General features: G+C 51.2%; 1 protein-coding gene across 6 annotated transcripts in view; it reads right to left on the reverse strand.

Moving 5' to 3' along the window:
- ACSL6 (acyl-CoA synthetase long chain family member 6) overlaps positions 1 to 22,962 on the reverse strand; it is a 65,103-nt gene that overhangs the window by 25,947 nt on the left and 16,194 nt on the right. For 2 of the 6 annotated variants that reach the window (XM_054555919.2, XM_024247584.3), the window contains exons 2-13: positions 21,300 to 21,520; positions 18,139 to 18,253; positions 17,392 to 17,456; positions 16,716 to 16,817; positions 16,113 to 16,212; positions 15,376 to 15,554; positions 14,177 to 14,209; positions 12,761 to 12,812; positions 4,177 to 4,250; positions 2,421 to 2,498; positions 789 to 923; positions 249 to 383 (exon numbers count right to left, since the gene is read on the reverse strand). In XM_054555919.2, the coding sequence (XP_054411894.1) occupies positions 249 to 383; positions 789 to 923; positions 2,421 to 2,498; positions 4,177 to 4,250; positions 12,761 to 12,812; positions 14,177 to 14,209; positions 15,376 to 15,554; positions 16,113 to 16,212; positions 16,716 to 16,817; positions 17,392 to 17,456; positions 18,139 to 18,253; positions 21,300 to 21,494 (1,263 nt within the window). In that variant the 5' untranslated portion in view covers positions 21,495 to 21,520. Of the gene's footprint in view, positions 1 to 248; positions 384 to 788; positions 924 to 2,285; positions 2,364 to 2,420; positions 2,499 to 4,176; positions 4,251 to 12,760; positions 12,813 to 14,176; positions 14,210 to 15,375; positions 15,555 to 16,112; positions 16,213 to 16,715; positions 16,818 to 17,391; positions 17,457 to 18,138; positions 18,254 to 21,299; positions 21,521 to 22,962 lie in introns of all 6 variants that reach the window. The other 4 variants (XM_063724241.1, XM_024247585.3, XM_063724242.1 and 1 more) reach the window with 3 other exon arrangements.

Consider the following 22,962-nt stretch of genomic DNA (forward strand, 5'->3'; position numbering starts at 1 on the left):
GTGGAGATCAAGGGACCTACTATCCATAGTAGGTTTTCTTCTTGCTCATCTCAAATGTAACGTATCTCCAAAAATCAAAAATGTCTAAGTTTAAAATTTCAATCATAGCTTAAGCTTTGATTTCATGAGCAAATGAGTTATTATTTCACATGATTACAGGGCACTGGGATGAACTTCTCCAGTTCTCCTGTAAGGTCACCCGTTGGATACTTAGGTGTCACTCTATAATCACTTGTTAATTTTCTTACCTGAATCTTATTAAAGAAGAGTTCATCCCAGATACTATCATTCCTGATGATTCCACTCCGAACCTCGGCTTGCTTACGCTTTGCAGCAAACTCCAGGAGCCAGCGCTTTAACGGTGTGTTTGCCTGGCTGAAGATCTGAGGAACACAAGTTGGAGCAGCTGTCAGAGCCTGAATGTCTCACTTCTAGATATATCCCCCAGGAATAAGGCCCAGACTGGCCAGCAGAGAAGCCATGTTCCATTTTGCCCCTGCAGGAGGTCACTGAGTGTGTGACATTGAGCTGAAGGTTAACACTGCCAGGGTCCAGGCATGCTGTGAAGATGGAAGTTCCTGAAAAAAATCTCTCCCACAGGGGTTTTTGGAGAATAGGAAGAAAATGGGAGAAGGAAGAATGAGAAAGAGTCAGGAACTACAAAAGAGGAGCCAAGTTCCAGGACTTGGCGGTGGAGGCATTGAAAGCCTGCCTGGGGCTCCAGACCCTGTCCAAACAAGCAAATATGCAGCCCCTCAGCCTGGCTGAAGACTCCCTGCAGAACTCACCTTGTCATACATCCGGTTCAGCAGTCGTGGGACCACAGGGAAGATGGTGGGGCATAGAGCCTTCATGTCATCTGAGAGGAGACGGATGTCTCCCTGGAAGAAGCCAACACGCCCTCCGTGGCAATAGACGACAGACTGGAAAGACAGGACAGGAAGGGAGGAGTCCCTTAGGGTGGTCACTACTGGCTATAGTCCAAAGCGGTCCAAAGTGCTGCCCTACATGGAGGGCACCCATGACCCCCTGATCCACCTCTGGCTGCTGCCATCTGATGAATGCCATCTGAGGTGACCCCCACCCCCTCACCTTCCAACTAAGTCCCACTCAGGCACAGGGAGATGAAGCAGAAGATGGAGTGGAATCCTGAGCCTCTGGGAGATGCCAAAGCAGCCATTCTCACTGGCGTGTGCCCCCTCACCTACTCCCAAACCCTGGACATGGGCCTCCCTGGGGACTCAGGCCTTTGAGATGTACTACAGCCTACTAATGGGTCTGCTCCAAGTCTTAGAGTCATTGGATTTCCCCAGGGAATTCTGGGAAGGTGAAGGTGTGTAGGCCCCATGAGTACTGAAGATGCTGCCGAAGTTGGCTGTGGGTGCTGTTTAGTGGGAGGCCAAGGGGGAGCCCCTGGCTGGTTCCTAATGGGACTAGGAGTACACCAGGGGCCTTATATATGCTCCTTTCTTTAATGCTCATAGCAACCCTCTAAGGGAAGTGGCATTTCTACAGGTGAGGAACACAAAGCTCAAAGAGGTTACATGACTTGCCCAGGGTCACAAAACTAATTTACAGTAATTGCTGGCATTGAATCCAGGTCTGGAAAGCTAGAAAGCATGCTCTCCAGATGCCAGAGCCTTACCTGCACTATTACATAAGACCTCCCCCAAGGCAAAATGAGAAAGGCCTAGAAGACACAGTTTTTTCATACGCTGGTCCCTTGAGTGACACATATATGGGGAATTCCTTGTCTCCATAATCACATATGGATTCCTCCTCCCACTCCCTCTGTATTTCCACAAGGCCTGTCTCAGGGCCAGCCTCAGGCCAAGCCTCAGGCCAGTCCCCATCTGCAGCCTGAGGAGCCATGCCAGTTTCATTCCCCAACTTTACTCTTTTGTTTTCTCTTTTAGGAGTTTGTGAATTGTAAAAGTTATGGAACATAAGTGTTTTGGTCATAAATGGAGCTGCACTGCACAGAGCTTGAAAGGTAAAGCACTTCTGCAAAGCTGCAATGCTCTCTGAGAAGATGCTATCAGCTGGGGTCTCTCTCAGCTGAGTGTGTCCATGGGTAAGACAGGGCAGGCCTGGGGGCTTCCCTGGAACAATGCTCCCAGGAGGGACAAGTGGGGTGGCTAAAGTCCTCTGAGCCCTCTGACCCCTATGGTACCTTCTGAGGACAGGGCAGTTTGGTCCTACTTCATGCCACCAGTGACAAGTGACACCCGCTAGGGTTATGGGTTCTAGGCACAGAGTGTGCCTCCCTGATGCCAGGGCCTTACCTGCACCATTCGCTCAAACATGTGTGCTAAAGGCAAATAGGAAATGTGCACATCCGCACAAGTGGGAGCCCACTGACTCTGTAAGAAAAAAGAAGGAGCCCAGGCAAGGCCCGGTCAGTCAGGTGGGCGTCTTACCTGGATTACTCTCTCAAACATGTGAGCCAGAGGCAGGAAGGAGATGAGCACATCGTCCTGTCTCGGAAAGATCACTTTCTGCAGGCGACGGGCATGGGAGACAGAAAGGAAAGAAACACTGACAGGAAGACGACAAGAGAATCATAAAACAATAAAGAGAAAATGGTCCTGGAGGGCAAACAGGAAGAGGGGGAGGGGAATGGGAGTGGTGAGGACAGAGAGAGAGGTGAAATGAAAGAGAGAAGAAATGAGAGAGAGAGGGAGAGAGAGAGGGAGGGGAAAGGAGCAGAAAGAAGAGACAGAGAGACAGGGCAGCATAGGAAGCGGAGTGTTAGGTCGCAGCGTCAGTGGGTCTAGGTTATCTGCAGAAGCAAAGAGCCAAATGAAGCACACAGAAACCAGCAGAGTGGGCTCCGCAGGGAAGTCTCCTCTCTGAGGGCCTGCCCCTCACTTGCAGTCAGTCAGCGCTAGCCCGGCTCTCTCCCCTTCCTCCCCACACCTGCAGGACCTGCCCCACACCCCATTTCTCCAGGATCCCTGGGCTACCTGGGCAGGGATTCAGAAGGTCTTGACTAGTCAGCACTTTCTAGTCCTTGCAGAGAAAGGGGCCCAGAGACTCCTAAGTCTATGCAACTGTGGCTGGGGTACAAGCCCCAGCCAGAGGAGGAGACAAGGCCAAACCCCAAACACTGGCTGAGCCTGGCCTCACAAGCCATCCCTGGAACCAGGGCCTTAAAGGGGAATGCTGACAGGGAGCCCTGCTGTGCCCCGCCAGCAAAGGGAGGGCCCAGGACACATCTCACAGATGGGACTGACCCTAGGGACAGGGGCTACTCCAGCCAGGGGAGCCCTGCACAAGGCTTGGGATCCGGGTGGGCTGTACCTCCAGGTGCTCTCCTCTGCTGGACTTCCCTGCTCTCCACCCCTTTGCAGAGGCCTTCATTCTCCTGTGCTGGCTTTTGGGCCAGCTTGGGCAAACCTTGGCTTCTGACCTGGGCTCAGCCACCAACTGTCTCTCACAGTTTTCTACTAAAATAAACTGTCTCTCACAGTTTTCTACTAAGTGTTTGGGGCACACACTCCATAATGTCATCTACCATGAACGTGGAGAGGGACTTTCTCCACAGTGAGAAAAAGGCAAACTTTTTTGAAAAGATACACTCCTTTATGCTGAAGGAAACTGCAGGACATACTCACCACTTGTGGGAAAAGTCCTCCTTTGTTAGCCAGTTATAAAATGCTAACATGCTTTGGTCAGGCCAAGACATCAAAGCTTTTTTGATTTTAGATTTACCTTTAAGTACAGCCTTATAAATTAGCAGTTGCCGTTGTTTCTCAGACTCTAGTAGTCCTTAAACACAAAATGACTGAATTAAACCCTGACCTTTGAAAAACAAGTTATTAAGGATTACTTTCTAAATAAAGGTACACACAAAACCATAGGTATATCAATTTTCAAAGTTATTTGAAGTTAGAAAGGAAAAATAGGTTTGCATGCTTTTCTTTCTGGGATCTTAGTACTCCCAGAAATCAACTGAAGATTTGTCACGTATGGATCATTTCAGTATTTGGAGTGAAAAGTGATGGTAAAAGTGGGGTTGCTCTAACAAGAACAGAAACTCCTGCCTGTGAGTGGCAGCCCAGATTATATCAGGAAAAAAATAAAATAAAAAGAAAACAAACAAATAAAAAAAATCCTCTGAGGCTTGAGGTTGTCCTCAAGAGACACCTGCAACAGTAATTCTACTTTATTCACCTCTGTCACTTTCAGAAAGCCTGAGAAATCAGCCACCACGTTCCCATGGGTGAGCATCGCACCTTTTGGGTTCCCTATAAAAAGAAAGCAAGAAGTCAAATTAGTTAGAAACTCAAGGGCCACTTCTTGAGAGCAGTGCCCAAGTTGGCAGTCCCAGACACCCAGGCTGTCCACCCAAGCCTCTGGCCTTTGTCTTCAGCCACCTTTAGACTTACAGGCAGATGAATGCTGCTTCAGGGACCTCTATCCTACAGACATAGCCTACCACTAGGCTCCCAGCAGCATGGGATCAGGAGGCAGGTGACATGGCTGCACAGGAGGGGTGCCTCAAGGCCTGAAGGGTCAACTGCTTGTGGTCTGTGCCTTATCCTCTCCCATCTTCCTTCAGGAGCAGAGGCTCTTAGCCCCCAGTACCCTTATGTACAGCAAGGGCTCTGTACTACTCCCTGGGCCTGAGTGGGGCTGGTCTCCTGAGTCCAGCAGCCAACTCTGATCGCAGAGGACTTCCCTGCTGCATTTGGCACCTGGAAAGGCCCCAGGCTCAGGCCAGGCTGCAGATCCAAGAGGGCTGGGCAGCCCTTCCTGCCTGCTCCTTGGCAGAAATGGGACACAAATATTCTTGCTTTGTTTTGATATGACCTTTCACTACTGCTCGTGAGGCCTAGTTCTCTGGGCCCTTGAGGAAGTCAGGGGCTGCTAGGATGACTCAGAGGGTAGAGGTGGCTAGGGATCCCAGGCACAGCAGGCTGGGAAGGGAGGCCAACTTGGCCACCATATCCTGTCAGGGTAGATACAATCCCAAAGTTCCTGCTGGACAGATCTGACAAGGCTCAAATGCTAGCCTTGCCACTCACTACCAGCATAACACTGGCAAGTCGTTGTTCCTCTCTGTTTCCTTACCTGTAAGATAGGGACAGTAATGCCCACCTCACAGGCTTCTATAAGATCTAAAGATAGAATCTAGGTATGAAAGATGTTAAATTAGTTTCCACTGAGGCAGCCAAAGATGTTAAATCAGATGCTTCCACTGAGGCAGCAGATACAATAGCTGTAAAACACAAAAGTGAGGGGCCAGACTACATGCAGAATTTACCCAGGAAACATCAAATAAGCCAACATGTTAACTTTGCAACCCTCACGCTGAATGAGGCAATAAAAGGGCTGAGTAGAGACTAAGAGAGTGTTGTACTCAATGCCCCTGAATTGCTCACTTTAAAATGGAGTTGATTTTATGCTATGTGAAATTTGCCTCAATGAGGGGGTGGGGAGAGAAAGAGAGAGAGAGAGAGAGAATTTTTTTTTATCTTTGGAGACAGCTACACTGAGTCATAGCCCATCAAAAGGGGAGGAATGAAGGGTCCTCTCTCCCAATCTCAACCTAACACCCGAGCTAACTCAGCCCCTAATGGGATCACTTGAAGTGCCTGATTGTGCTCCCTGCAGCTGGGGGGCCCAGTGAGAAAGATGAAGAAGACTGTGGTTGTAAAACTAAAAAAAACCAAATTAATCCCAGGGAGTCTGGATATGGAGTCTACAGAAAAGAACATCAGTCTCAGAGAGCAGTGGTGGGAATGGTAGGGTGCAAGAAATCTTATCCACGAGACCAGTTTGCCAGGGCAAAAGGACCATCGCCCATGAGGGGAGACAATCAAGAGTACACCAGAGGCAGAAGCTGAAGTGGAGCAGGCAGCAGGCAACCCAAGGAAGGGCACCACCTAAATCAAGAGTGCTCATGAAGGCAGCCATCAAGTAGAGGGAGTTTTAGACGTTTGCCCAAAACCATCTTTCAACTTTCATAGTCCACTTATTTATTCTCCTACCCCACTTCAGACCTGGTAGGAGAGGGCAGAAACCTCTGTTAGCAAGCTGGGGGAGAAGGAAAAACATCAGAGAGGAACAGAGGAGAGGAGGACCATGCCCTCCTTACCAAGCCTGCAGCCAGCCCTCGCTCAGGAGAGGAAGGAGTCTCAGTGAAGTGTACTGATTCCTATTTTGGACTGACACTTGTAATTCTGAATTAAGACTGTGTTTGTGACTTGCAAGGTCCATAGGACTTTTTAATTAACTGAGAGTGACCAGAAAAGGCACAAGATGCCTGAGTTTTTGCCCAGGAGCAGAAAAAGAACTACCCCCGCGGCACAAATTTAAAGGCACGAATGAAGATAAAAATAAAGTTGCTCTCATAATTATAGCCCAGGAGGCCTACTTGTTCAACTTACTGGTGACCCATTTGTCAGAGATAAGAGCATCAGGCATGGCCCAATCTTTGAATTCAAGAGACAAGACACATCTGTTTGACTGAATGTATGGTGGATGGGGTTTTAACCTGCACTCTGGCACTTCCACCCATATTGCAAATCACAGAGGTGATTCTGGGGACACAGAAGATTATGACATGATTTAAAAAGTTACATTTCTCTAATAAATATCTGTCAAAATATCTTCCTTTTGAAAAGAAAAAGTGCCATGGGGTCTAATTTTATCTCTGCCTATCCTTCTTTCATCCTAACATCTTTCCTCAAACCCAGGCTCAGATTAAGAAATATCCAAGTTGTCTCATACACAAATCCCACAGAGTACCTGGGCCCACAGAGTATTCCAAGTGTCACCTAGCAATTTCTTCCCACTGACTCTTAGGATCTGGAAGTTTCTAAGGAATATCTCCCAAACACTAGGTATGAAATCAGAAGTGTCATGAAATAGAGTCCCGTGTTACAGAGCTTTGGATTTGCGAAGTTGGCTGACTTGTTCATGCTTGAGAGAACTCAGGGTGACTGGTGTAAGAATCTCAAGGGAAAACTGTCTTCATTGATAAAAAATAATTCTAAAGCCTCCATTCAGTTCAAGCCAAAACACATACAACAGCAGTAGTTATTCAATTCCACTTGGTTAGATAAGCCCTTTTCTTCTCCAACATGATGAGAAAAGTTCATGTCCTTTAGTTTTCTTGTGGATATGAATGCCAATTTATACATGTCTAATGGCATATGGAATTTTAAAACATTCCCAGACATGCCCAAATTATTTCTTTAAGTTGTCTCTACATGTGGTCCCAAAGGATGAAGAAGAAGTGAATGTTGGCAACATATTGTGGGGGGAGACTGAAAGGTTACAGAATCATATTGCAGAATTTTCCCTGGTTTTCTCCTTTTCTGGTGCAATGTCAGTAAGAGATGCTGGCTACCCAGGCCGCCAATGTCTCAGAAGTATGAGACCCACTGTCTATTACCCATCATCCACTCATAAGCTGACCATTCTTGTATTTAATTTTCTCTCTAGCCACTGAAGAAAAACTCTCCAAGTGTTACATTCTGCCAATGACATTTTGGCTTTGGTCAGTGTTCCTGGGCAGGCCTCCCATGGTGGCTATTATGTAGAAAGGCATTTTGCTGGGTGACGATCTGCCCTGGTTGGATGTTGGCTCCAAGTGACAACAGCTGCGGATGGAGTTAAGCTCAAGGTTTCTCCTGCAGGGGTGGAAGTGGGTTTGGGGACAGTTCTGGGCCACCCAGCTGGGGGATTCTGGCTGCTTGTTTCTGCTTTTAAATAGTTAAAGGTGGGTTATAATAGTTACTGGTGACTGACATTCTCTGGAAGTTTCATAATGCAGGTAGAGTGTTCGTCTTCCTGCTAAAGGCTCTCAAATCTTTAGGTCTGAGTCTTACTTTTATCAATCCCATATCCACCAATCTAAAAAATCAGACTTGAGGGCTAGTAAGAATAGAAATAATAACTATAATAGTAGCCAAGTACTCAACACCCACTAATGTTAGCACTGTGCTGGGCACTTCATACATGGTAACTCAGTTATTTCTTGAAACAGCCCTATGCAGTAAGTTAAATGTATTCATCTAATACCCAAGAAAACAAGCTTAAGAGAGGTTAAGTAATCCTAAAGCTGTACAGCAGGAGTGCTGAGATTTAATTTTATATCTACATTCATTCAGGTCTTGAACCAAATAGCACAAAACGAATAGGTCATGGTGAACATTTTCCCCAGAAAGCCCACCTCTGAGTAGCCACAGTTCTGGGGCTGATGGGCACTTACATGCTCAGCTAAATGACTGTATATGCCTGGGCTTTCATGGGCATCCTCAGAACAGAAGGGATGCCCCAATTTGAATGGCCTCCACCCCCTCAGCCTCCCGGCCCCACAGCCAGTGCTTAGAATTGATCCCTCATGCTTTGAGACGCTTTCATATGACTCCAGACCTGTGGCCCTTCCCCTCCTATCTTCTTTCTTGTCCCTCCCTCCCTCCCACGCTGACTCCTGTGTCCCTCCCTTCAGTAACTCTCCTGTCAAGTGCTTCAGCTCTTGGGCCTCCCCAAGGATCCCATTCTGAAAACCCCACCAAGCCAATCCAGCTGCCAACCTTCCTGCTCCCTCCACAGCGCGGACCCCGAGGCTCATAGCCTCTGTCCCAGAGGGGCTCTCTTCCCAGAAACTGTCAACAAATGGCCCCTTTAGACTCCTCTCATCCTCAGCCAGGACTCTGACTCCCACTCCACAAAGGAGGCAGAAGCCGTCAGAAGACTCCCCGCATCTTCCTGGCCTCCCAGACTCTGCTCTTACCCCTTCCTTCCTAGCAGGGCCATCTCCTCCCTGGTACTTGGAGGCCTCCTCTCTCCCCAGCCCACACCAAAGCTTCGGGGGCTTTGGTGCTTGAGCATCCTCTTCCTTTTCTCTGTCTCCAGTGGCCCCTTCTCAGCCATAAGAAACACTTTCAGGAACTCCAGAAGAGCAACAAACCTCCCCCAAAGCCCTTGGCTCCACCAGCTGCCAATTTTGCTCTCTGCCATACCTTCATAGTCAACTATTAAAAAAAACACAAAAAAACCCCCCACAACTTCTCCTCAAGTATAACACACACATGGAAAAGTGCCCAAATAAGTGTAAAGCTCAATGGAGTTTTCCAAAGTGAACTTGGCTGTACAACCAGCACCCAGATCAAGACATAGAACATCACCAGCATCCCAGAGGCTCCCTTATCACCCTTCCAGGGTGCCATTATCCCAGAAGATACCCCCTATCCTGATTTGTAAAACCACAGGGTAATTTATCATGTTTTATAATTTCATATGAAAGAAATCATACAATCTTTTGTGCCTGGTTTCTTTTGCTCAACATTGTGGCATAATGTTCTACTGTAAGCAAATAAGCATTTGAATTATTTCCAGATTTTGACTATTACAGTGTTGCTGTGAACATGATGGAGCATGCCTTTTGGTGGCATGGCCAAGCTTCTTGAAAGAAGTGTACACATGCTTGTACTGAATGAATATCTTTACTTCCCATTCGCTTCTCAGTCCACAGCAACCAGCTCCTCCACCCCATGCCCCAGGACAAGCCTTTTGTTTTGTTTTGTTTTTGTGATGGAGTCTTGCTCTGTTGCCCAGACTGGAGTGAAGTGGCATAATTTCAGCTCACTGCAACCTCCGCCTCCCGGGTTCAAGCGATTCTCCTTCCTCTGCTCCCAAGTAGCTGGGACTACAGGCGCGCGCCACCACACTCAGCTAATTGTTCGTATTTTTAGTACAGATGGGGTTTCACCATGTTAGCCAGGATGGGCTCGATCTCCTGACCTTGTGATCCGCCCACCTCGGCCTCCCAAAGTGCTGGGAGGACCAGCCTTTGTCAAGAGCACCAGCAGGTCATTTCATGGTGACATCCTCCAGTTACAACTTAACCACAGACGATGCTGACAGATCCTGTTCTCCTCTAGTCTCTCCAGCCCCTCCTGCCTGACCTCTATTGGGAACTCCTGTCCCATCATCTCCCTCGTGCTCGTGCCCTCAAGCCCTGCCTTGGGCCCTCTCTTTTCCTCTCAAAACTCCTGCAAAGCAGCATGTTCTGTGCTACCATCAGGCCTCCGCACATGCTCTTTCTCCTGCAGGGAATGCCCTTCCCTGGCTTCTGCAGCTACTGATCCTTCAGGACTCTGTTTAGAGTGACTTCCTCTGGGAATCCTTTCTGTCCTGCTGTACTGATCTCTCGGTGGCTGGGTAACCCATGCACCAGGGATGCAGACCTCAAGGCAGTGACTGCATCATATTGTAACTGCCTGATGACACAAGCTGGGAGCTCATGGGTGCAGACCTATGTCTTCTCCATCCCTATGCCCTCAGCACCTAATGCTAGGTCTGATGCATAGTGGGTACTCACAAAAATTAGCTGAATGAATGAATATAGATGAATTAGAAAAAGAGTGCTAAAGACACATAGACTGGAAGTTATGTTTTTTAAAAGCACTGTATTTTCTTTGCTAGGAAGACAAGGTATATGAACTCACAAGGATAAAACATCCTAACTATCATTCAAGGGACCCAATTTCCCAAACTGGGCTGTGTTACATCCACATATTATCTTTTTTTCAGAGGTGGGAATGGGTTCAGATTCCAGTCCAGCTAACAGTTATTTGGAAATGAACAGCAAACCACATGCCCACCCCTCAGCCATCACTGGGTACAGACAGACCACAAGCTCTCACCACCTCCCAGGCCTTCTTGGCCTGAATAGGGACTTCAAAGTACTGACTTATTCTAGGAATCTCCACAGATTTTTTCCACCCCATGCCAAGAATGAAATCTTCCTGGAATGATTCCACCAGAATCATGGGCCAAATGTCAGGTTCAGATCATATTTTCCATTTTTCCCCATGAAAAGAACAATGTGGCCCTTGATGAGGCTGGGAGCCAGGACATTTAGCTTACATTTAAGGGAAGCTGTATCTGGGCTGTGACGCTGAGGACACACAAGGCTGATGTGCCCGACAAGAGGATGAGTACAAGAGGCACAGCACGGGCTTAGCCTAAAGCCAAGGAAATCCAAGTGCACAAGCCAGGCGGGGTGATATCAGGCCAGAGCCCTGCTCACTCCCCCAGCTCTGCCCAGGCACCAGCCATAGCTTTGGAGTGGGAGGTCTGGGAAAGTAAATCACAGCCTATGTTCCAAGCCCCATACATTCTGCTTCCACCACACAGAGCTTGAGTAGGATGGCTCAGCTTCCTACAGTCTGGAAAAGCACTGGACATGATGTCTGCCCTCCCCAGCCAGGCAATAGCACATTTCTGCATCATGAAGTTTTTCTCCAGATCCAAGGGCAATGTCTGTGACCAAGTCACCTGTTAAAAGGCTGAAGGCACACTTTGAAGGCAGGTCCAAAGATAAGGCCATAGCAGTGACCTGCTCCCCAAAACCATGTCACCAAAAATTCACATTGTAAAACTCAAGACAAAAAGACATCGGAAAGTGCTCTTTAAAAAGCAACATAAACCTGAAGGGCATTTTTGAATCCTGGGTTGGCTCTGGATGTCAGCTCCTAGAGAGGAAGGGCTGTGTTGTTATTTTTCTGACAGAGTTTAGTAGAATATGATGGAAATCCTTGAACCCATGTGAGTTAATAGTAAAAATCTATCTATATTCGATAAAGCATGTTTATCGTGATCCACTAACATGAATAATCCTGGTTGTAGGTCTGGTCACAGGTCTGTCAAATGCCTTAGAGGCTGCATCTGCAGAAGGCATGCAGAACCCAGTTCACTGCCTACTGAGAGCTGTCATCAAGATGGGCCAATCCTCAGTTTGGAAAAAGAAGGCTGGAGACTTCCTGCCCATTCAGGGCAAGGCAAGTGACATCCACGTCATCAGATGAGATGGAAAGGTAGCACTGGGAAAGGCTCTGGCCTGGGAATTATGAGAGCAGGGCACAGGTCCTGGTGCTTCTACTTGCTGCTGGTGTCCCTTTGGAGCAAGCAGGCTTGGTGACAATCCTGCTCACCTCACAGGCTGTGCTGAGGCCCCAGTGGTGCAGAGAGAGGGTGGACAGCATGCTATAGAAATGCAGAGGGTTGTGCCTGTGCTATGTCCTCTTGCGCTTTCTGCCTCCCCCAGGAAACCTTCCTTGATTATTCCTGCCACTGTTGATGTGTGTGCTCCTCTGTCAGCTCCAAGCACAGAGGGCGTCATTTCTGCTTGTGTGCTTTGCCTGACAGCCTTGCTCATGGCACACCAGCCCCAGCCCGCAGAGCATCTGCATTGCCCTTTCACACACTGTCCCATCTCCCACTTGACACCTTTAGCCACCCTCATAGCAGATGAGAAATTGGGGACACTGGTGGCAGAGAAGTTAAATGACTGGCTCACAGTCCCCCAGCAAGCAGTGGAGGTAGGACTCAAACCAAGGTGCTCAGACGCCAAACCTCACACTCTTTCCCCAGTCCCCAACACAAAGGTCAGGCAGAGGCAGAAAGCAGGGGAGTGAGAGCTGTTTACCAGAGAGAAATGATGCCAGTGAGAAAGGATCTTCCCTCAGCACATGATCCAGCTGCCCATGACTCTGCTGACTCAGCTCTGGGAGGTGCCAAGCCCTCACACTGGACCTCCCAATGCACACTGTCCATCTGTATCTGGCCACTCTTATTCTGGGCACTGGGAGGTGCAGGAGGGACCCAGTGTCTGGAGCCAGGCACCAGACAAAGCTCAGCCCATTTCAAACAGGGTATCAAAGACTCCAGCTGTCACCTACTAGGCCACCAGGGAAGGGTGCAGGTAGCCATGGCTGGGGATCTGCGTGCCTCTGCTTACCTGTCGTGCCGCTTGTGAAACACACAATGGAGAGGTCATCAGGCTGCGGGGGCTGCAGGGGTGAGAAGAGGAGTGTGTTAGGGAGACCCAGTGTGGCCAGCCAGGGCCCAAGATGCCTGGGCTCCCCAACCAGCCAGGCCCATATGTATGCTGTATGTGGGTGGGAGCACGTGTTGGGCACGCCTGCATGCTCCTGTGTTCTGCACTCAGAAAGGTGGGCAGGTGAGCGCTCAGGAAAAAGAAAAAGAAGCTGAGGAAACCTAACTGGAGTGTGAACACTAATCTGTCCCACCAACCTCACATCTGGTCCCACTGCCTCCCCTACTTGAGCCTAGGCTGAATTATCCTAGGTGGGATTGGGCTGCAATGGCCACATCTCGGTCTCTATCAAAGCTCTGACGTTTCTAGTGGATGTGACCCAGTTCCCTCCCTCCTTCCCATGTTCTCCCAAGTATCTGGGGTTAAGCTTGGGAGCACGTGTGGCTTGGGCACTGAGCTGCCCACTGTGTCACCAAGGCTGCTCTGCATCAGCCCTTGCCCTGGCACTGGGCACATAGTCTGGGGTCACCAGAAGGAGCCCATCAAGTCTGCTTGCATGTAGAGGATGGCTTCCTAGAGGAGGTAACAGTTGAGTTGAGATGGAAGGGCAAGCAAGATTTCTCCAGATGAAGTGTGGGTGGGTGTTTTGGGGAGAAGAACCAGCCTGGGCACAGGCACAGAGGCAGAAGAGAGAAAGGGTGCTGAAGGATGGGAGAGTGGTTCTCTAAGACTGAGCCCTGATGTGTGGGAGATGGGCAAACACCAGGAGCTACCCATGCAGTGCCCTGGGAAAACAGGGGTGACCTGCTCAGGCCTGTGTAAAGGGAGAGGGAAGGACTGAGCTGGAGGGAGGCCTGGAGGCCATATGCCTTTTAGAAAGTTGAAAACCCCCACATGGCCCATCCCGGGGGCAGCTGTCCTCACTGTGGCTCAACCCCAGGAAGTATCACATGGGGATGACGCACAGAACAGTTCACAAAGCAAAGACGAACAAAGACAGCAGATGCCACAAGGCCATTTGGCACAAGAGTCCATTTCTGGTTCTGTTGCTGCTTCTGTCTACTGCATCTTCTGGCGAGTTCGCCATATTCATAGTGAGAAAATAAGACTTCCCAAAGAAGTTACTTGAAGAACCAAGGGTGGCCAGGATTGGCAGCTCTTTTTTCTCCCTCCCAAATACCTGACTCCTGTTCCAGGTCCTTCCCTGGGCCCTCAGCCTTACAGAAGTCCTGGACACCCGAGTGGACATTTCCTGGCTTGCACACGGGAGTTGCTTATTAACACAGAGGTGCTGTTCTGTGCACAGTGAGGGACTCTGTGAGGACAGGCCCTGCACGCCATCTCACTCAATAAAGACCTGCAGGCGGATTCGCTTACCACAGGAGCATGGTGATTCTCTTGGCCACAGTCCTGAAAGAAGAAAATGCTGTTTTTAAATGCTCAAAAGTTCTTTCTCTCTCTCTTTCTGTCCCTCTGTCTCTGTCTCTCTCTCACACACACGCACATACATACACACACACACACACACACACACACAAAATTAGAATAAACAGCTCAGTAGGCCTCACTCCTGCACCAATCCCAGAGTCTAAGATTCCAAAGAGGCCACTGAGATGGTCATGGCAGACACGACCTCAGTGGCCTCTTCTCAGACAGACAGCTAAGCCTGAGGCTCCTGGGAGACAGGGAGGGTGACTAGAGGTTCTAGACCACCCCACACATTACAGACAGGGAGCCCGAGCCCCAGGGAGAGGCTAAGCAAAGTGCACACGCCACCTGTACGATGGCAATCCAAGTGTGAGCATGTTGGGCTTAAAGTGCTCTTGGCACGGCTGGGCACATGCTCAGGATGCAGCAGCTGGGTGGACTAGGCTTCTGGATGAGCAGTCAGTGCTAGTGGGGCAGGTGGGGGCTGCCAGTGTAGGTCAGCTGCCAGTGCCAGGAAGGGGTACAATGCATAGGCATTACCAGTAGAGTGGGGAGCACACAGCGAGGCAGGAGAAGGAGGGCCTGGGGCCTAGATCCAGTAGGGCACAGTGGGGGGTCAGCTGCTACTGGGCAGGGCCTGAGGCCTTGGAGGCCAGGATGTCCTGTGTCACCCCAGCAGACCACAGACTGCCACCAACCTGATGTCTCTGGGGAGGCCAGGCACAGAAACATCCATTCTGCTGGCCGCTGGGGGTCTGGATCACATTTGCAAGAACATCTCCCAGTCTCCTGGACCTATGTCTATAGTCCTCAGACACAGACAGGCTGAGGCTAGCTGGAAATGAGGAAGCTCCAGAGGCTATGTGAGTACCTCTGAGGTAAGCTGGCACCACAGTCCACCAGTCAGCACCTAGTGCCAGGCTGGATTAACTGATCCAGCCATGGAGCCTATCTCCTAGAGGATGCCTGTGGGCACCAACCCCACCACCCACCACCAGCCCTTGCAAAGCCTACCCTGTCTGGACACTGATATACCCTGCGGGCCCAAAACAGCCACCCCAGGGCATGAGAGGGACAGATAACCAGAAGTTCTGACTTGGTGACCAGCCAGCAGTAGCCCAGCAAACAGCCCAGAGGCAGACCCTCACCTCCACGGCCTGCATGGACTTAATGACCACCCCGCACTTCTGCCCTCTCTCTTTCAGGGCTTCTTCGAATGGGTCCATGAGGATGATCAGCTTGAGGCCTGGAGTCTCCTTCCTCTCCACATGCTCTAGCAGAAGCACCGCCTTCTGAGGTTTGTCCACAATCACGGTGCTGATGTCCGCTGCAGGGGGCCATCAAGGAGAGTCAGGCCATGTGGGCCCAGGCCATGAGTGCAGGCAGCATGTGCCAGGCAGCACTTCCATGGTCTGTGTGCCCATAGCTTATGTGTAAATAAATACATAAGACAGGCCTCGTGTACAGAGGAATTTGCCGTGGGTCCTGGGCGGAACCAAGGGCAGAAGGCCAGGGAACCTCCTCAAGCAGATTCCAAGCTCCCCTTTGTTCCAGGCTCTGCCCCCATCATCCCAGGTCTGTCTGAGATATTTACCACCCCCCTGCATCTGTGCCAAGCTGTCATGAACTTCAGAGGGTTGCACCCTGTGTGGAGGCTGTTGCAGAGGCTCCTTCTTGGCAGCTGAGCCCTGTGGAAGGAACCTTCGGGTAAAGTCTGACCAGGGACAGCTTGACTCAGGAAGCCAACGCAGGAGCCACAGTGTAAGCCCCTAGTATTTTCTGAGAGCAAAGTGCCTCTTACGAGTGTCAGACAATCAGCATAACCTGAGAAGCTGGAGGCTGGGGGCCAGCTGCCAGTGGCAGGGTGTGGTGGCAGTGGGCTTACCTGTATTGACGATGTAGCGGATAGCCCCAGGGCCCAGGGTGTCATAGAGCGGGACCACCACCATGGAATATGTGTAGCAGGCCAGCTCCGCAATGATCCACTATGGAGACACACAAGGCAGGGGGTGGGGAAGGAGGGGAGATTAGAGGGCTGTCCTGCCCTTAGGCCCAGGTAACCAGGGTCCCTGCTCTAAGCCCTATGCCTGTGGCAAGGAATCCACGAGGTTAATGGGTTGTGTCTGCTCACCCACAGCCTTCTGGACCAGGCCTGTCCCAGAGAATTCTGTAACTCCTGGATTTCATGTCTAAACTGCCGCAAGGACAGTTCCATGGCCCGCATGAGCCTATTCCTCAGGTCTTTCCTCCCCATTGGCTCACGGGGCAGCTGTTTGTAGAGCTGGGTGGGGTGTGGATGGAGCGTGGCTGGGGTGGCCAGTGCTGATGAGGGGCAGAGCCAGGCTGGGAAGAGGAGTGGTGGCATAGCCCAAGGGTCTCTGTTTTTTCTTTTGTCCTGGGCCCTACAAACAGTGAAAGCAGGACTATTCCATGGTAGCCAACCCCTACTCCACAAATCCCTCTAAAACCAGTCAAGGTGGGTGCTTACCTCTGGCCGATTTTGTGCAAAAACACCAATAAACTGATCGGTGCATGCTTTACAATTGTGCTGGAGAAGTCCGGACCCCAGAAATTCAGCCCTGTCGGCCACCTGCACACAGATGTGGTGAAGTGATGGGAAAACAAGGACTCTTCAACAGGGGAAGGAGATCCCCAGGAGGGATTCTTTTTTTTTTTTTTGAGATGGAGTCTTGATCTGTCACCCAGGCTGGAGTGCAATGGCACAATCTCTGCTCACTGCAACCTCTGCCTCCCAGGTTCAAGCAATTCTCCTGTCTTAGCCTCCCAAGTAGCTGGGATTACAGGTGCATGCCACCACACCTGGCTAATTTTTTGTATTTTAGTACAGACAGAGTTTCACTGCGTTGCCCAGGCTGGTCTCGAACTCCTGTGCTCAGGCAATCCACCCACCTTGGCCTCCCAAAGTGCTGGGATTACAGGCATGAGCCACCACACCCAGCCAGGATTCTTATAGATCTGAGGGACCTCCCTGACTTCCAACCCGGGTATGCTGGAAGCCCTTCGAGGCTGTTGCCGGGAGTTTGGCAGACAGGCCAGGGAAATAAATGACCCTCCGAGACCCAGCAGGTGCCCACATCCCTCCCTACCTGCCCTGAGTGCCAGATCTGTATGGGTGGCCAGGGTGGGGCCCCTGTATCACTCACCTCCTGGTAGGACAGCCACTGGTAAGGCTGCTTAGGCTTCCTGAAACCAAGACAGGGCCCATTCCCTGTAGACAGATAAGAAAGCCTTGTGTCAGGGAGGGGTCAGAGTGGGTGTGCCACCTGCATCTGCCCATCAGAAACCTGGATGGACATCCCATACTGTAGTGTGTCCATGGGCCAAGTGAACTGCCCTCCTGCACTGCCAGCTACCTGTCTAATCTTCTGAAGCCCACGAGGGCCTAAAGCACATAAGTACGGCATCACCCCAGGGATCAGGGAGGTCTGGAAATGGGGAATGATGCAGCGCCCAGTCCCCACCATAATTTGTGTGGTGATCCTTATCACAGACCCAAAGGATACAGACACCTGGGGACCACTGGGAGGAGGTGGTAGGCTGCTTCTCTTTGCCTCTTACCCTGAGAACACCCAGACATCTCAGAGGTTCGGGTTCAGAACCATGCCAGCCAGTGGCCTGGCAGTTCAAGGCTCCCCAAGAGTATAGAGTGTGGGCCAAGTGATGGCCTAAGGTCAAGCTGCCCCAAGGGCTGGAACAAAGCTGAGGTCAGCCCTTTAGCCATATAATGCAGCTGCTTCTCTGACTGGTGGGAGGAAGGCCAGGAGTAGCTTCTCTCCACTGAACCTGGGGATAGCTCACCTGCCATGGCCCTGGTATCATGCTTGCATACCCACCCTTGCACCCACTCAACCCCTGCCACACAGCCCCTCCACACCCCCCACCCTTCTCACCTGAGATGCTAAGCCCACGGCGGAACACCTGGTACATGGTCCGGGCATCATCATAGTAGTGGGTAAGTAGCTGAGGGCCAGACCCAATCACAGATCGCCGTGCCCCGCCACAGTCCTGCAAGCCAAGCACCGGCCAGAGAAGTTGGCTGAGGCAGGTAGAGGTGCCAGGAGAGGGCTGCAGCATGCACAAGGCTGTACACAGCTCAGATGTACAACCTGTGCATGCAGTTAGCACTGTGGCATCTGTGTGCCCGCGTACACATGGACTACACACACCTGGACTGTACACACTCAACCTGCATGTAGCCACACTCCGACATAGTTGGCTCATGCATAAAGGCTGAATATACCAGTGTCCCCACATACAAACTCCACACACACATACAGCATTCACACAGCAGGTCAGCATACACAGAATGTCCAGAGTTTTCAGTTAATAGTCATATATACCCATGGCTCATTCATACAACACAGTGGGGAGTATTGGCTGGATTCAGGAACAACCTGCCAAGGTATCTCCCATCCCATCATCTACTGCTATGTCCCTGAGTTAAGGATCAGTTGGGTGTGGTGTTAGCTAAGAAGGCTGCCACCCATCATTCACATAATGATGTGAGTTAGAGGACTGTGCTGAAGGTTCTGTCCCAGGCACAGAGGCCTAGGAGGCTAGGGAGGGAGGACAGGCTGAATTATGTTCATGTGCAATGGAGGAGGAGAGGCAGGCAGCAAGTTCCTGGGTCCAAAGTGGCACGGATGCAGAGTGGGAAAGTGGCAAACCCCCTCTGTGCTGGTGAGTAGGGCGAGGAGCCAGCCTTCTCCTGCCTCCTCCCCTTCCACCCTGTCACCCTTCCCCAGGGTGCCCAAACCCACTCTCCAGTATCACAGCTCCACCTCTTCTTCAAGCACTATTTGAGCTACCCTGGGCTGGGCCAGAGCCTGCCACCTCTTGGAACAGCAGGTCTAAGGAAAAAAACATCTGTGAGAACCAGAAAGCAAACAGCCAAACTCAAAACCACAGGCAACTCCCGACTGTTTTGGAGTGGAAAGTTCTGATTGGCCAGTGCTTTCAAGGACCAAGCCCACCTAAGACCTGCAAGAGAAGCTGGGACACATCCAATCAGACCCAGCTGTTACTTGGGCAACAGATATGGTACAAGGAGAGACTGTATGCCAGGGACAGAAGAGGCTCAACACTGGGCGTGTGTGTTATCGATCAGCTGCCAAGCTGGGCTTTGAAGGATGCATGGGGGTTGCCGGACAGAGTGAGGAGGAGGGAACAGCAACCCTGTATAAGCAGCACCACATGCAAATGCACCGGCAGGAGGCACAGGTGCATTTGGGGAACTGTAGGCAATTCATGGAGCTCCAGATGGCAATGGTGGGGGAGGAGGCCAGAGAGGCTGCAGATCAAGGTAGAATCTGGACTTGAGGTTGAGGGTAATGGGGAGCCAGGAAAGGGTTTTAGGCCAGAGGGGGTGACAAGATCTGAATTGTTTCTCACCACACAGCAGGTACAGTCAATGCTGCCAGGCCCGGCCCCTCTTGCCTCTCCCATCTCATTTCCTACCACTGTCTCCTTTGCCTACTCTGGTGCAGCCACTCTGGCTTTCTGGGCTCCTGGGGGATGAGGCAAGGGAGGATGCAGTCATTCCAGGAAGGGAGGCATTAGCTTCATCCCATGTCCTGTCTTCCAGACCCACAAGGTGACTCACTCAGTGGCCCCTACGCACGAGCCAGGGTCATCCCTCTCACCATTCTGATACCATCCAGACCACTGTCACCTCCAACCCAGATGCCTGCAGCTGCTTTCTTACGCTTGCCCCTGTCACACCCACCTTTCTACGGCACAAACTGGCCATGTCTCTCCCTACTGAAAACCTCAAATAGCTCCACGCTGTTCCCTCTGCTGGTCCCTGCACAGTTCACAGGGCTCTGTCCTTGCTGACCTCTCCAGATGTGATATAATCACAAGCTTAACCAAAAACAGCTGTCCTTAGTGACTTCTCTGGGTCATCACACCCAATCTTTACCACACCTTAGAAAGCAGGTGCTCTTTTTATTACACACTTTACAACTGAGACCCCTGAGGCTCAGAGAGTTAAGAAACTGCCCAGGGCCATACAACTCAGAGGCACAGCCAGGCTTCAAACCCAGGACTGCCAGTCACCAAAGGGCATTCTCAACAGCACTTGGCCAGCCCATCTCCGGCCCCTCTCCACTACCTAGCATCCCACACAAAGCCCCCATGTGCACATACCTGCACCTTTGCACATACCATTCTGCTGGAAAAATGCCCTGAAGATCCCAGCCCCTACCTCAACCTGCACCCTCCCCTACAAGGCAAAACATGCTTATGATCGCCAAGGTGCACTGTCAAGAGCAAAAGGCAAGGTGCACAACAGGGTATGTGGTGGATATGAGTTAAAGCGTGGTGAGTGTCTCTACACATCTGCTCATGGCCAGGACAGAGCATTAGCAGGTTGCCTCAGGGGAAGAGAACTGGGAGAGCAAGGAAGAAGACAGAAGCTTTTCAGTACATTCCATTTGTTTGTTCTGGACTATGAGGATACATTATCTATTCCAAATTAACAGAATTAAAGAGGAGAAAAAGCAAATTTTTAAAAGGCAAAAATAAATTCCATAAGCTTAATAATGAAACACGCCTCACCAGTCCTTCCAGGCTTAGCCTAGAACACCCTTGTCCACTGGCACTTGTATTGTCTTCCCCCTGGTGGCACCATGTGTGAGTCCATGTACTCAGGGAGAGCAGGGCCAGGGGTGGGCTGAATCCTGGGTCCCAGCACCAGACCGGGAGAATTTGGGAGGGAATATACCAGGAAGCTCCTCAAGAACCTACTTAGGCTTCCTACTGCAATACCAATGAGCCAAGGCCCTCCTACCCGAGAAGCAGGCAAACCAGAGGCCCAGTGCAAGGCCCAGGTCAGGCTCTGCCCAGAGGCAGTTCCTGGGAGAGGCAGAAGGAGTGCCTGGTAGGAGACCCTGCCCAAGGCTGCTGCAGAGCTAAGTGGCTGACTGCCAGGGGAGACAGACCTTCTCTGGGCCTTGTGAGGTCAAATAAGCCACAAGTCTGGCTTCTACTTCCAAGATGCCTGTCCTCCGCCCCCTACTTTCTGCAGTGGAACGTCTCCTACCCTGCTCACCTCTACTTCTTCTGACTGCATCAGGAGGTTGCATGGCGGCTGCAAGGCCTTTGGCCGGTGAGTGAACCAGTAGGCAAGGATGGCAGCCAGGGCACCCATACTCACGAGGGTGGTGGCCGAGAGGCTGCGGAAAAACTGTCCCAAGTCACCTAGCTCAGGCAGTCGCAGTATCCTCAGGATCTCCTGTGTCTGCATCTTCTCCAGAAGTGAGAGGACAAACTCTGTTGAAAACAAGAGTCAGATGAGGCAAGAGACCTGACGGGCAGGTTAGGGAGGGGTCCTGGGTCACAGGACCTGATATCTGGTCTGAAACACTGCAGGGCAGGCCCTGGGGGAGTTGGGATGTACAGAGTGCACCCCAGAAGCTGGCTACCTAGAAGGGCCTTTCCCAGGAAGAGGCCAGAACCTTCTGCCGTCACACCTGACAGTCAGATATCCTGCCCACTTTTCCTGAGAACCACACGCTCAGGCCCTGGGCCATGGCTGACAGCTGCTTCCATATTTTCCAGGGCCACTGCTCTGGCAGCTCTGGGAATGATGCTTCCTGGACCTCAAGGCCTGGGTGCTCTGTTCTCCTGTGTGACTGCTGTCATAGCATTTTACTTATCTTTGCTCCTGGGGTGTGGAGAAGAGGGAAGGGCAGCAGAAGTGCTCAGCACAGTGCCCACGGGTGAAGAAATGCAGGCTCCTCCCCCTCTACCTCTAATCTCCCAACTCCAGGCCCTGACCCTGAGCAAGAGCAAAGTGGGGGCAGGGCAAAGACTACAGATCAGCCCTGACAGATACTCCAGCCCTCATGATGTGAAGGTGAAGACCTATCTGACTGTATGAGCACTATGGCTCTGCACTGTCCCTGAGCGAGTACCAAGAGGACAGCTGGCCCCACCGTAACTGGGCCCTGTGTTGTCCTCCCTGATCCCATCAGCAAGTGTTCAGAGGCAAGGCAAGTGGCAGAGGAGAGCAGGTGTTAAACTGGTAGGAAGAGAAACCATGACTCAGAGAGAAATGGCTCAGCGGAGTGCTGTGTGCGCCACCCGGAGGACCAACATCTCCCGCCATGTCACAGATGGCGGCCAGGAAGCCACCCTCACCCACTACAGCCCAAGTGGGTACAGTGGGCCCATCAGGGAGACATGGGAGATGCCCTGGGGTAGACAGAGGGAAGGTCTCTGTGAGAAGCACTGGAGAATGGTTGAAAGAGAAGCAGGCCCCAGGGGCCTGCAGCATCCTCCTCTTGGCCACTAAGTGAGGCAGTGTTGGCAGAGCAAATACACAGCCAGCTTGGCTCAAGGGTTCTGTACCTTGCTTGGAACTGAGGAAAGTATCAAGGGTGGGCCAGGTGATGGGTGCTGGCATCCCCAGTGGAACTCCCTCATGTCACTGCCTAGTAGGACCTGAGGCTAGAGGCACCTACAGGTCTGCCAGCCCAGTGATGGCAGGGTGGGCTCGAGGCTGCCCTGTACCACCACAGGCACCCTCCTCACAGGCCCTCAGCCTTTGGAAGCATGGCTGTGCTTCCAAGAAGGGAAACAAGGAGAATGCAATAGTGGCTACTCTGCAGCCATGGGATATGAGCCAAAAAATTGCTTGACCCCTGAGAGAGGGGAGATCTGCTGAAATCCCAATAAATGGCATTTGTGTTAAACCATAACATCATGACACC

This window comes from Pongo abelii, chromosome 4 (genome assembly GCF_028885655.2).
Source record: "Pongo abelii isolate AG06213 chromosome 4, NHGRI_mPonAbe1-v2.0_pri, whole genome shotgun sequence".
NCBI classification, from domain to species: Eukaryota; Metazoa; Chordata; class Mammalia; order Primates; family Hominidae; genus Pongo; species Pongo abelii.